The sequence below is a fragment of the Capra hircus genome, chromosome 4 (assembly GCF_001704415.2).
Source record: "Capra hircus breed San Clemente chromosome 4, ASM170441v1, whole genome shotgun sequence".
Taxonomy (NCBI): Eukaryota; Metazoa; Chordata; class Mammalia; order Artiodactyla; family Bovidae; genus Capra; species Capra hircus.
This window is the reverse complement of record NC_030811.1, coordinates 81,304,928-81,319,751: the sequence shown is the minus strand read 5'-3', so window position 1 is coordinate 81,319,751 and position 14,824 is coordinate 81,304,928. Positions and strand designations below refer to the sequence as shown.

At 31.7% G+C, this 14,824-nt stretch overlaps 1 protein-coding gene and 1 non-coding gene across 3 annotated transcripts in view; both read left to right on the top strand.

Moving 5' to 3' along the window:
- The window catches only part of HGF (hepatocyte growth factor), a 91,181-nt gene extending 78,102 nt beyond the window's left edge, over window positions 1-13,079 (top strand). For both annotated transcript variants that reach the window (XM_013963237.2, XM_018047278.1), the window contains exons 13-18: window positions 1,025-1,121; window positions 3,522-3,596; window positions 4,469-4,615; window positions 5,093-5,199; window positions 5,319-5,464; window positions 9,434-13,079. In XM_013963237.2, the coding sequence (XP_013818691.1) occupies window positions 1,025-1,121; window positions 3,522-3,596; window positions 4,469-4,615; window positions 5,093-5,199; window positions 5,319-5,464; window positions 9,434-9,610 (749 nt within the window). In that variant the 3' untranslated portion in view covers window positions 9,611-13,079. The remainder of the gene's footprint in view (window positions 1-1,024; window positions 1,122-3,521; window positions 3,597-4,468; window positions 4,616-5,092; window positions 5,200-5,318; window positions 5,465-9,433) is intronic.
- Window positions 14,162-14,233, top strand: TRNAC-ACA. Its single transcript has one exon. It is a non-coding gene; the product is annotated as a tRNA-Cys (tRNA).

Here is a 14,824-nt window from a genome sequence, read left to right as displayed (position 1 = left end):
ATGCTATATATCAAAATTCATTGCTCTGTTAGAAAATGTTATATTAAACTTTGAAAAAGTATGTATAGTGCTTTTAACTTGGGACAGAATATATCCAGTGGACCTTCACCATCCTTTAAATTAAATCAGGATGCTAAAGTTAGAAAGAATGAAACCAGAAGGTTGGAAAGTTATGCACTGTCTTTATCCTGCTCTATCTTTAAAGCTCTTTGCATTTTCTGTGAGGCAAAAGATGACACAATGTGAAAGGTTTAGTTAATCCTCAGTTTAGGAAAATCTAAACTGCGTTTAGGAGCTGCTTGTATCACACATTTCTTGGGCTGAAGGAAGTTACTCAAATGTTTTGGTTTGAGAGACCACCTGCTATGTCCCAGGCTGAAGAAGCAAATGGAAATCTATTTTAGACCATGGACAAGAGTGGATAGGATAAAGCAAAGAACACTGGTGAGGGTCAGGAAAAAGTTTACTTCAAAGAGTCTGTGTTATATCATTTGGATATAATGACTTAAACATAAGTATGTCATTTGGATAAAATTTCAATTAAGATCACTTTGGTTAACACGTTGCAAAACAGTTCTACATTCTTACTATACAAATTCAGAAGTAATAAATCAAATATATATATTTTTTCCCCCACTAAGGCTTTCCATTGATATTTGGGGGAAAAGGCACTGTAAATAGCATCATTCTGTTGTGTTGAGGTTGGTAAGGAAAATACAATTGCTGTTAGACCTGAAGAACTTGTACATAGAGAGCAAAGTCATTGTCACTATGATGTCAGTTCTGCTGACCTTGAGTTGATTACTTTTTCTTTGTTATCTATCTACTTAGATGAGGCGAGCAAACATTTTGGGTCTGATTTGGCACTGTAGTCGCACTATTTACCTTTGATTTTTTCCAAAATATTCTTCTGACACAATTACAGTGGTTACATTTGTGTAGTTACCGTCAACGCTTAAGAGAGCTGAGAGGCACAGGTTGTTTCAAAATGTTTTGTCAAAATGTTGTTTGGTCCTCTTTTTAGATCCTGTAATATCTTGCGCCAAAACAAAACAATTGCGAGTTGTAAATGGAATTCCAACACGAACAAATGTAGGATGGATGGTTAGTTTGAAATACAGGTAATTATTAATAGACACAAATCATACATATTTGGATTATTTGCAAATAGTTATATTCCCAGCAGTATGGCCATATGCAGCCATGAGGTTGTGCCCTGCACAAGGCGCCCATATGAGGGGGACACAAGAAGGACTAATCACGTTCTGCTTACCAAACATCCCTGGATTTTGCAGTTTGTGCCTCCAGAGATAGTGCTGTTTTAAATGTTTACAAAAGTCCCATATGTGTTGGCATTGTCCCTGATGTGACATTTTAGTTCTTGTTAAGCAAAAGACAACTATACAGGAAACCTACTTATACTTTGATATAACCATGGTAGTTGTAATACTCATGTTAATTTCCCAATTAAGGATATTATGAGATTATTTTCTAACATGTTTATGCACAATCAGAGTAAAACAGTTATATCTGATTTTAATTTCTGATTTTTTCATTGTCATTCTGATTAAAAATGGCAATAATTTAAAATACTGGAATATTCTTTCATTAAGAAAAATATAAGTTATACTGATAGTTGAACAGTCTTGAGATTATAATATTTGATATGATAAGACATGTCTATTGCTTAGTGTAAAAATCAATGCCATGTTCTATGTAAAATAGGTTTTCAAAATATATTATTATACAAAATTATTTAAGAAGTAAATACTGAAAATAGGAGCTAGCTTTAAAACCTGATCTTAGAACTTTCTATATACTACACATATTATACCATATGGTAATCAGAATGTTAAAATTTATTCTTTCTATATCTATCTCTATTGGAATGTCATCATGCAACATATCCCAAAGTGCACCCGAATTCTAGCCGCATTTTCTCTTGTTTTCAAGACGCTCCATGTTTCTCCCTCTGGCCTTTGTGCTGTTTGTGGGCACTTTCTTCCTCCATATTTTATGCCTACAAAATTTTTATTCTTTAAATACAAACTGGAATATCTCCTTTTTTTTTTTTTTTCTAAACCTTCCCTGTTTCTTTAACTCTAGCCTCCTAGAATTTAGGAATAAAATTCATTTTTACTATAAGTAAATCACAGTGACATTAAAGTAGAATAGAGACAACTTGAAACTGGCTATTTTTCTTTCAGTGAATAAGTCAGTTCTTAATAAGCATGAGGTTTATATTCTTTAGACACCAAGTAGAAAATGACCTAGAGTTCCCTTAGTGTGTCTTTCTTTCAAGGAGTAACTCATCAATTTTTATAAAGCTTTATGCTGATAATTGTAGGGTAGTAACTAAAATAGAATTATGAAACTCACCAGAATATTAAAGTTAATCATGCAATGTGAAGACATAATGAAGGCTGTAAAATTTGAGGGTGGTATTTTCTTTACTGTAGAAAAATTCCCAATAATCAACATCTTTGAGCTAATTAGAGGATCTCTGCAAATCTCATTAAATACTTTTGAATTTATTCTTACTCATAGGAGACTTCCTTTTGAAGTTGCCATCTTTGGAGAAGTAGGTGAAACTGTTTTTCACCAGATCAGTGTAGTATAAACTTTTTTTAAAAAGTACTCTTTTCCTTTTAAATCTAAGTTCTTAGTAACAACAGCTGTTTATCTATTCTTCCAAAACTCATACAGAGGAATAGAAACTAAAACTCTCTCTATATTCTTATCCTCCTGTGTGGTATAGGCCGTAAATAAATGTCTTAGTCTGGGAATATTATTCTATTACTCTCTGAAGCACTGAACATCTGTACTCTTTGGAAATGTAAATTGTGAGTAGTTGTACTTTTTCCCATGTGTTTGCCAAAAAAGAACACATTTATAGATTTTGAATATCATCAAATAAATATTCTAGTATTTATTATTCTTTACAAATATATTATAATTTCCTAGATGATATATCTTGAAAAACTGTTTTAATTTGATAAGTAAAAATGTTATATTGTTGATATTAATCTGGACAAACAAATTTACTCAGTTATATCCTAAGTTAACATATCAGAACTAAATAATGGTAATGAAAGAAGCAAATAGTGCATAAATATTATATATGGTTACTACAAGATGGTTTTCAGAATTTAAATAAAAACTCAAATTTGTCATTTTCATAATCAAACACTGAATTTAAATTAGGTCTAAATATCCTATATTTATAGCACATACTTTCTCTTATAAGGATAGACTACACACATGTGAACATGTGTTTGGTAATGGATCACTAAAGTTGATTATATAAAATTATAATCACATTATGAAAAACCAGTTCTAATACTACATCACCAAGTATCATCCTTCTGATAAAAAATACTCATTTTATTCTATTTGGGTTAATATCTACAGTTTCCTCTCAATGTGTTTATGCTTAACAAATGGAGCCATAGGTTTTGCATTAATTGGCAAGCACTCTTTCTGTACAGATGTTACTTGTTTTTCTTTCCTCTTTCTTTTAGAAATAAACATATCTGCGGAGGATCATTGATAAAGGAAAGTTGGATTCTTACTGCAAGACAGTGTTTCCCTTCTCGGTAAAGTGAAACCAATATTTGTTTTAAGCATTTAAAAATATGTATGGCTTCCCCCTAGATTCCCCCTAGAATGTATATTCATTTAACAGACATTCACCGGCATAGGGTGAACAAATTAATTTATTTTTATTTTAGATTTAGCTTATGAAACTGACTTAATTAATACTTATTTATGAGTACTACTTCTGTCTACCTCTTTCTATGATTAGCACTACTCTCATTTGGGAGAAAATTTTGCTAGAATTATGTTAATAATTTTTACCCTAACCTCCTTCTTGAAGTCTATATTTCTAGATAGAAATTCTTTTTCTGAATTAGCAACAAACTTCTTTCAGTCCTCACTTCTTTCTTATGTAGAGCCAGCCTCAGAATAATACTGAGAATGATTTTCAGAGTAAATTAGCCTAAGGAAAAGATAAGGAGATAGCATTTGTTAGCTTACTTCTTGATTCTCATCAAGATTATACTGATTTTGTTACTATAAATCTTCAGTTCAGTTCAGTTCAGTTCAGTTCACTCAGTCGTGTCCGACTCATAAGCCAAACATATATACCTTTGAGATAAAAAGGAAAACTTGCAATAAATTATAATTCTTGTAATATGCTTTACCTGAGAATTTTTCATAAATGATCTACTCTCTAGCAAGAATAAGCAAGTTGAAAAAATAGCCATTTAGAATTTCAGCAATTTAAAGGCTCTTCTTGCTTATATGTTCTTGTAGTATTCAGAATCTTCCAATAAAAAAAATGTGTTGCCCTTTATTATACTTTGAACTTTAAATTTAGGTTATTTATCTGCCCCTGTAAGCTAATATAACAATACATATAAATAATATTGCATAATTTAAAGTTATATTTTAATTTTTTACTTAGAAACAAAGACTTGAAAGATTATGAAGCTTGGCTTGGAATTCATGATGTCCATGGGAGAGGAGATGAGAAACGCAAACAGGTTCTAAATGTTACCCAACTGGTATATGGGCCTGAAGGATCAGATCTGGTATTATTGAAGCTTGCTAGGTTAGTTCCTTTAGACAGTTTCATATTTTTAACATACACTTGAATGGTTGAAACCTTTTCTTCAACTCTGTGGTTATTCTTTCTCTCTCATGTAAATATATCATAAAGCATATGTCACATGTCATATATGTGTGTATATGCATACAGAGGCAAAGAGAGTGGCATTTTCAAATTGTTCATATGTGAATAAATGAAACTGGGCCAACAATATGGTTATCCTGGTCTAAAACCAAGCTTAGTGAGCAATTATATGGTAACTTTTAACAGGTAAAATAATGATTTAAAAATAGCAATGACCATTTACTCTTAAATATTTTCAAATAAATATTCATTTCTCTACTACCTACTTGAAGCAAAATTGTTTATTCTTTCTAAATGAAGTATTTAAGTATTGAAGTATTTCACACTACATTTTAATATGTTTATTTTGTGCCGAATCCAATCAAAGGTACTTACCATTATATTTTCTTTTTTCAGGCCTGCTATTTTGGATGATTTTGTTAGTACAATTGATTTACCTAATTATGGGTGCACAATTCCTGAAAAAACCACTTGCAGTGTTTATGGCTGGGGCTACACTGGATGTAAGCTATTTTAAAAAAGAGAAAGCAATATCATATTTATTTTACGAAAATATTTTTAACTGTTTATTTTTTCACTTTACCCTATGCTCATTAACCATACATATTTTGCACCATTCCAGTGATCAACTCCGATGGCCTACTACGAGTAGCACATCTCTATATTATGGGGAATGAGAAATGCAGCCAATATCATCAAGGGAAGGTGACTCTGAATGAGTCTGAAATATGTGCTGGAGCTGAAAATATTGTATCAGGACCATGTGAGGTAAAAAAGGGGGATTTAAAAATAAGTAACATGTGGTAGATAGCATATTTTTTCCTGTTTATAATTTTTTTCTATTTTTCTCAAATAAGAATCATTGTACATCTGCCTATCGTAAGAGAGAGGAATTGGAAAATATAACCTTTATTATTCTTGTATATCTCTTTTAGCTAAACAGTGAACAATCTATGTTTCATTAGCAGCAAACTAAGATGCCATTCATCTCTCATATAGCAAGAAATTAATACAGCCAAAACTCTAAGAGAAAGCTGTTCAAATTAGAAGTGTCCAACGTGCAGTTTGATACCATAGCTTCCATTTTTTAAAATGTTTTTCTAAATTTATCTGATCTTCCCAAATTCTAACTTAACTCTATTAATTTTAGTCAGAGATCCATGCTTGGTTTTAAACCTTTAAATGTGTTTTTGGTTAAGCCAGTGTGTGTGTGTGTGTGTGTGTGTGTGTGTGTGTGTGTGTGCGTGCGTGCGTGCGTGTGTGCGTGTACACTTCTATTTTAAAAAACCAGAAGGTCAAAGTTTGTGACTTTAAGAGTTTGGACATTTTCATTTCTTAGGCAACTGTTCTTTCTACTTGGCAGTGTTCCTATCCCTATTTAACATAAACAAGCTGTTAAACTGCTATTTTAGATGTATTTTCAATTCAAGAGACAAGTTCTCCAACCCTGAGAACTCTGGAATTATAAAATACTATGTGTAGTAAAATATGGAATAAGTTCAGTAATGGTGAAATATCTTTTGAGTTTTAGGAAAATGCCCTATTTACGGAGCGTAAATTTGTATTGAAGTACATATGTTATGAATATATTGTTTTGAGATTTGAAAATAAAATAAAACATTTTTAAGTTAAAAAAAAGTTTAAATTGCTTGAAAATAATATGATAAGAAACTGATTATGTGTTTATAACCACTTTGGAATTTGGTGTTTTTTGTTCCAGTAAATCTAACATCACTAAGCCTGTTATAACAAATGAAAATTTACTAGGAATATTTTTTATCTATTTGTTTATTTATTCCCCAAAGAGCTCTATAAATACAAAAATGTTGAGCTAAATCAAGTCTTTGAGATAGTTAGGAAGTTTATACTTATTCAAGTCCTACTGCCAATATTACTTTGACAACTGCTCTTCTGGATAGCCTGTAATCTGGTTTATCATCTATTTACTCTTAGATTCCTAACTTTAGCACTGAAAAATTTATCATATTATCACATATTTGCTATTTTTTATCTATTTACTTCAAATTGATTCAGCCACTTCTTAAAAATGCTTAATTTTTTTACATCACTGTTATTTGAAATGATAATCACCAAACCACTGAAATCTAAACACTTGAAAAAGATATCTCTTAAACATTTGTAGGATAGCAATAGCATCACATATAGTGAAAGTCTCTAAAAATGTAATTGACTTGAACAATTTGTATCAGTGAACACCGGTGCATAAATTTAAAAACCAGATAAATTCATGTGGCAGAGTTTAATTAAGTCTTTTTTAAAAAAATCACTGGAATATAGTTGCTTTATAATGTTGTGTTAATTTCTGCTGTACAGCAGTGTCAACCAGTTATATGTATGCATATATCCCCTTTTATTTTTAATTAAAAAATTAACCCCTACTCTTTATTGAATACTTAGTTTAGTTTGTAATTGTTTGCTACTATTAGCAGAGCTATCCCTCTTGGCTCAGATGGTAAAGAATCCACCTGTGTTTAAGGAGACCTGGGTTCGATCCCTGCATTGGGAAGATCCCCTGGAGGAGGGCATGGCAACCCACTCCAGTATTCTTGCCTGGAGAATCCCCATGGACAGAGGAGCCTGGTGGGCTACACTCCTTGGGGTTGCAAAGAGTTGGACATGACTAAGAGACTAAGCACACAGCATAACTGATATTCCTATAGAGAAATCTTTTTGCATGTGTCTGAATCATAAGTTCTTTAGGATAGATTCTTAACATGGAATGACAACATTAAAGCAAATTTAGATAATTTACACATTCTGTCAAATTGCCCTCAAAAGTTTATATCAATTATTCTTCTGGAAACACTATATGAAAAAGAAATCCCCTTTTCCCATTGCTAAGCCTCAGTATCGTCAATTTTCAATATTTTGGTACAAATGAAGAAGTGAAAGTGTTAGTCCGACTCTTTATGACCCCATGGACTGTAGCCCTCTGTCTATGGAATTCTCCAGGCAAGAATACTGGAGTGGGTAGCCATTTCCTCTCCAGGGCATCTTCCTGATCCAGGGATCAAATCCAGAACTCCTGCATTGCATGCAGATTCCTTACTGTCTGAGCTCCAGGGAAGCCAGTTCAAAATTTATCTCATTTTTGTTTAATCAGATTTTATTGCTCACACATTTAAGCATCTGTTCCTGTTTTCATCATACTTTCTAATTACTTTTTCATTCATTTTCAAATTTATCTGTTAAGTCATTTGTCTTTTTCAAATTGATTTGTAGGAGTTTCAAGTGTTCTTTCAATCTGTGGCTTTATTTGAACATTGTTTATGATGAATTTTGGCATTCAGAAGACTTTCACTTCATTGCACTTTTTTGTGTGTTATTTATTCATTTATTTTTAATTGAAGGATAATTGCCTTACAGTGTTGTGGTTTCTACTGTACAACAACATGAATCAGCTATAAGTATACATATATCCCCACCCACCCCTCCCCATCCCACTCCTCTAGGTAATCACAGAGCACCAAGCTAAGTTCCCTGTGCTCGACAGCAGCTTCCCACTAGCTATCTATCTTACACATGTAGTGTGTGTATGTCAACTCTGCTCTTTCAGTTTGTCCCATCCTCTCTTTCCCCCGCTGTGCCCACAAGTCCCTTCTGGACATCTGCATCAAGTCTCTTTGAATAAACTATTTTCCTTAGTATTTTATCTTCTAGTCACCCCCACCTTGATTTTATCTATCATAGAGTGTTTCCACTTGGATTACAGAATTAAATTTTGCAGTAGTTTAGTTTATCTCATCACTGTTGGGAGAAAATGAAGATAGTCCCAAGCATTCTTCTAGATGAAAAGATGCCAAAAGTCAGTCACTACAATCCCAGGAGGCTACATGGCACAAAAAAGTGATGCAGCACATTCTAATGATGACATATAACAATGAGTATAAACATAAGGTCTATATTAAAAAAATATACATGCAAATCCTTTTCTTAATCTACTCATCTTTTATCTATCACTTATGAAGATATGATTATACAAGAGTTACCATACTAGCTTTCCACAAAGACTAAGAATATAAATATAACTAACTCTGTTAACTACTAATACTAACAGTAAGTGCAGGAATATTCCTTCTTTAGGCCCAGAAAAGCAATTTCTAAACAGTAAATAGAATTATTTTACTACCTACAAGTTTTTGTTTAACTTGTTAAAATCATTTTGGGGGCAGGGTTGAGGGAAGGGAAGAAATTAGATAAAAGTTAATGTGGCTTAATCATTTAAACTGTATGATTACAGGTGAGGTGTTTTTGATACTGTATTTGTCTATATTTTCCATTTTTTCTATATTGAACATACTCGGAACACCAGAAGAAAACCAGAATGAATATAAAATTTACTTTCTTAAAAAGCTATCAGTGGTTATGTATTAATTAGTCTGCATGGAACAAAAGCAAAAACCGCTTTAAAACATGAGTGACTATTTTAGAAAAGACAAATCATTCTTAAATGATTACTACACATGATAGAACACCTTTGAACCTTTGTACTTATCTCAGTCTTGAGTTGTCTAATAGAAAGACAACCAATGGTTTAGTACATCAATTGAATGTCTTCATATTGACATTAGTTGACATTATCATTAGTTGAAGTTATTCTCTTTTTTACATATATATATATTTGAGATATAAATTGATATATGAAATGTTAATGATTTGTTAATTTTTATTTCTAAAATAATACTTTCTTGTTATTATTGCGTGTCTTCTTCCTAGGGAGATTATGGTGGCCCACTTGTTTGTGAACAACATAAAATGAGAATGGTTCTTGGTGTCATTGTTCCTGGTCGTGGCTGTGCCATTCCAAATCGTCCTGGTATTTTTGTCCGAGTGGCATATTATGCAAAATGGATACACAAAATTATATTAACGTATAAGGCACCACAATCGTAGCTGGTATAACTGTCTGAAGCTTCCAATAACACAGGTCTCTTTTACATGAAGATTTTGGAGTACATGGAATTAAAATGTAACTTAAAAATCTTGAGACAACTACTTGAGTGTCATGTTTGTTAAGATACTCATTAATATTTATGGGCGTTTGCTGTCGTTTTGTCAGTGTTATTTTGTAAATGTTGAAATGAATTAAGGTACATGCAAGTGTAGTAACATATCTCCTGAAGATACTTGAATGAACTAAAAAATGCAAAGGTATAATTGCTGGATGCTAAAGATATAATGGAAAAAATCAATTAATTTCTCTCAGCTGCTTTCCAAGGTTAGTTTCATAATAATAAATAAACCATAAGTTAAACATTATTTCAACCTCACAAAAACAATTTACATCTTGTGTCCTTAAACTGTAACTCTATATTAAATTATATTCCCTTTAATATGCTATACATTATAGTTCAGTCATTCCTCCTCGTCGTGTATCCTGTAATACTGGTACATATACTTTTTTTACAAAAACATATACCTATATGCAAATACATGGGTACACATGTGCATACACTACAGTGCAAACGGTGGTGTATCTAATGTAATCCCTAAAGATTCCGAAATTGTATTTTATAGTTTTTCCTTAAGAAAAATATAGGAAAATTTTCTAAAGACTAGTAGGAATATTAAGGAAAAGTGCAAGATAGAAGTGACTAGATCCTCCTCCATATGATCTGCAGATGACCTCTACTCCTTGGCAACTGAGGTGTGGTCATGACACACAAAGCTAAATAACACCTAACCTAGGTGCTTACATATATTTATTTTCCAAGTTATTTTAGATAGTTCCTAATTCTTAAAGGGAATAGGCTATTTTATTCTTTCTTTCAAATTTAGGGACACTTATTTATGCAAGGCATTTTTAGATCTTTTTTCCTAAAGTAGTTAAAAAAGTGAGAGATAACTAATTGAAATTTAAAAGTGTTTTGGTCCTTAAGATGTATTTAAGGATGTTAAGTCTAAGACTTGCTGCTGTGATTGGCTTCTTTCTCATCTTCTTTAATTTAAAAACAAATATTTAAGAGGAAAATTCCCCTGTCTCTAAAATTTGTAAATAGCCTTTCACCAAATTATGCATTAAAATATATAATGAAGAAAGAAATAAAAATAACTTTGTCTATCTGGAGGTCTTTTAGTCTAATAAAACTTTACAGTAAAGGAAAAAATGTAAAGGGAAAGGAACTAGTTTCTCTAAACTCTGTATTCGATTATTTTTTAAAGTACAGTTAAATCTGCTGAATGAGGTATTTTATCAAAATACCTTTGTTTTATCTTAGTTAATTTTACATAGATCTTTCCTAATGCATGGGAAATTTCAGATTTTGTATTCTGTATGATAATAACCAGACCATATTTATTACTATATTAGTCATGATTAGCTAAAGATCATGTATTTGTCAAGAAATGAGATAACAAAGAGTAATTATTATATGTTCTGAAGTTTCACAAAATATTCCTGTATAAAAATTCTTTAAAAAATAATTATTTGATTAGTTTGAATCTAGTATGTCCATTTCTCTAACTTTTGGATGGTCTCAATTAAGGCCAGGGATCCAAATGACGCTCTAAAAATTCCAGAAGACACTGTTCAACCTTGAATAAAATGGTTTTAATTTTACTCAAGAACTTAGTTCAGATTATGGGCAGCAAATTCAAAATTATTTTTGAAATTGTGCCATTTTCTTTATTTTTTGTAATAATATATGTGCTGGTATCAAGAAACAGTGAAAGTGAAGAGAAATCCAACAAGTTGCTAGTACATATCAGTGTATCTGATTGTATTTTTCTGTCCCTTATATAATATACCATTATAATCAAACAGAAATTTCCAAGGTAAATTGTCTAGATATTAAAGTATTTTTCAGTTTCTTCTTGCTAAATGACAAAATTTTATTGTCACATATTAATGATATTTGTAAAACACTTACTAAATTGCAATTCTTTTAAATACTCACATTTAAAAATATTTCTTTTATGTCTTTTCCTCTAAATTTCCACTGAGGGATAGAGATGACATAGATAACAAAATGAAGCTAACTTTATAGACATTTTGAACTCAGCGTTTTCCATTTATTAAAGGATAAAACAAGACCACCAATAACTATCAGACATGTGTAAAAAAGCAGTCCTTTCTTTGGGAGTTTCCTTTTTATAGGAGATTGATGGAATAGATATAAAAGCAAGATGAACAAGACCCATGTTATTTTAGGTGGTGCAATGGGGAATAACCGTGTCATTTTTCTCTGGTGAAAAATACTATTTCCTGGGCATTCTTTTTTCTTAATAAAAAATAAAAAATCCAATTTATGGAAAAATCCATTTCATTTGAGTCATGGAAAAAAGAATCTTTAAATTAGAAGTTTTCAATGATATTGTTATTTTGGCTGTTTGAATAATGGTTATGTGCTGTTATAATTGTGGACATTTTCTTATGTCTACCAGGAATAGTAATGTAAAATTAAAATATTTGTCATAATGCCTCTGCCGTGCAGAAGGAATGATAATCCTTTTGTGTACTTCTTTAATTTTATTGTAAAATGTGTAATGACTGTTACCTATCTGCTGTGGGCAGGTCCTCAGTAAAATGGTTTATATTGAGTGAATCTCTAGTATTAACAGGCTCTTGCTTGCTATCTAAGTGTTTCAAACTATGGGAAATGTGAGACACTGTAGGGCAAGAAAAATAACAATAATGACATGTGATAACAAAATTATATTTCACTTATTCCTGTGAATATTTCTTGTTGGTACCAATGGTACTATAGAAAGTGAATGTTATAGCCACAACATTCTCTTGAAAAAAACACTGTCAAGAAATAAGAAATTGCTGTCAGGAATTTTCTTGCTTTTTCTAAACATTAAAAAAAAAATACTGGCTTTGTAATATAGGGATCATTTGGTGAAGAATTTTAATAAACTCACACTAAAAATATTTTAAATTGACATAAGTCCAAAAAAGAACTACTTTCAATCAATTATATCCCATATTTATAGACAAACTCATTTGAGAAATGAAGTTAATTTGAATGAGATATAATCTTTATGTGAATAAATTATGTTTCATAATAAAATCCTAAAGAACTTATCTTTCAATATTCAACTGAATTTTGAACTAAGAATTTGCTAATATAAAAAAAGTTAAAATTCTCTAGACCCTATAAATATTGACAGTGTGATTTTCAGTAGGTTCACTTCCATTTGCACAGAAAGTTTCTGTCTTTAGGAAACTGAAAATGGAATACTGTGGATGTTATTACTGTTTGTCTTGTATGTAAATAGGAAATAGATAAGCTGCCTATTGAGTGGTATAGCTGGATGCTTACCCAAAGGGGAACACTGTGGTTATGACATGTATATAAATTTTCTGTAGTTAATAAAGTTGTTATTTTTATAACCATGCTTATTATTATTAATAAAATATTTTATCAAAATGCTCTCCTCATTTTAGTTATATAAGTGGACATATTTGAATCTGCTCTGGGGTTAATGCAGAAAACAAACGACAGTGATCTCATTGACAGAAATTATAGATGCTTAATTGCAAGAAAGATCATATAACTTGTGTATAGAACTAAGACAAAAGCTATTATTCTGTTACAACTTCTATCTATGGTAATATCAGTGATCTTCCGTAAACTGTAAATTTCTATGGACTTCAGTTTCTTCCACTGCAAAATATAATTATTCATTCTTCATATTTGCTAGAGTGATGCCATGATACAAGTTGTCATGAATGATCGTCTGAATTCCTTTACCATGTTACTATATATTACAAAGGGTATTATAAGTCAATTAATCACTTTAGAATTTATCTTCAATGTACACATTAAATTCACAATAAATATGAATCAAATTCACTCTTTTCATTCAAATTGGAGGCAAAATTGGAAGAACTAATTATCAGTTGATCTAACCAAAAAGAGATAACACCACTGACTATTTCAAGTTATATTATACTATCTCTCCCTCAAAAAGGTTGCTCTACCAATTTTTCTGGCATAAATACTCATCTCAAGTGATGATTAATATATCTAATTCTAGAGCCCATTATAAAATATTTAATCTTTTTAATGGTTATGATCTAAGTAGAATATATGTATTCACTCATTTTTGGTGTCAATAAGAACATTTCAAATGTATATATTGTTAATATTTCTAATTTTTAATTTTTTCTCACTCTTTTCTAAAATTCCATTTCATCCTAAACCTATATTGTGTTATTTTAAGTAGAATAGTCCAGGAAAGCTCCTTTGAGAGATGGTATTATAATAGGATACTCAGTGAAGTGAGAGAGCAAGTGAGAAAGTTGTGATAATATCTGGGGTCTGAGAAGGAAAACTTGGATTTTGCTGGCTTCTTAATATAATGTTTTTATTTACTCTTACAAATTATAATGCTTTAATTAGTCACCACTTGTCAGTGTCCTGAATAGAATCACCTTGGTTTGCAATTCCTCAGTGTTTTAATCCAGGAGTTTTATTTCCATTCTATTCCATTAGAACTTCCCGGGTGGCTCAGATGGTAAAGCATCTGCCTACAATGCGGGAGACCCAGGTTCGATCCCTGGGTTGGGAAGATGCTCTGGAGAAGGTAATGGCAACCCACTCCAGTACTCTTGCCTGGAAAATCCATGGATGGAGGAGTGTGGTAGACTACAGTTTATAGGGGTGCAAAGAGTCGGACATGACTGAGCGACTTCACTTTCTTTCTTTCATTCCATTATTACTGTGCACAGGCACCATCCTTAATCTACACAGCCCTAGACATGCTTTCCATATCATTTCACCAAGTTACACCACTTTCATGTATAACTTATATTAAAAGTCTTATTTTAGCCAGTACAAATTTTTCTTTTGGCTCATGAATTTGCAAATATCTCAATTGCATGTGTTGTTCGGGAAAGCTGTTTTTAAAAGTATTAATAACTTTAAGATAAAACTATATTTAAGGTAATTGGGAAACATTTTATAGTACTATGAAGAACGGGCTTCCCAGGTGGCTCAGTGAGTAAAGAACCCGCCTACAATGCAGGAGACACAGGAGACGTGGGTTCAGTGGCAGGCTACAATCCATAGGATCCCAGAGTCGGACACGACTGAAGCAACTAAGCATGCACGCACAAACGCACTCTGAAGAGCAAGTTTTTTTTTTTTCCTCATGGTGTCT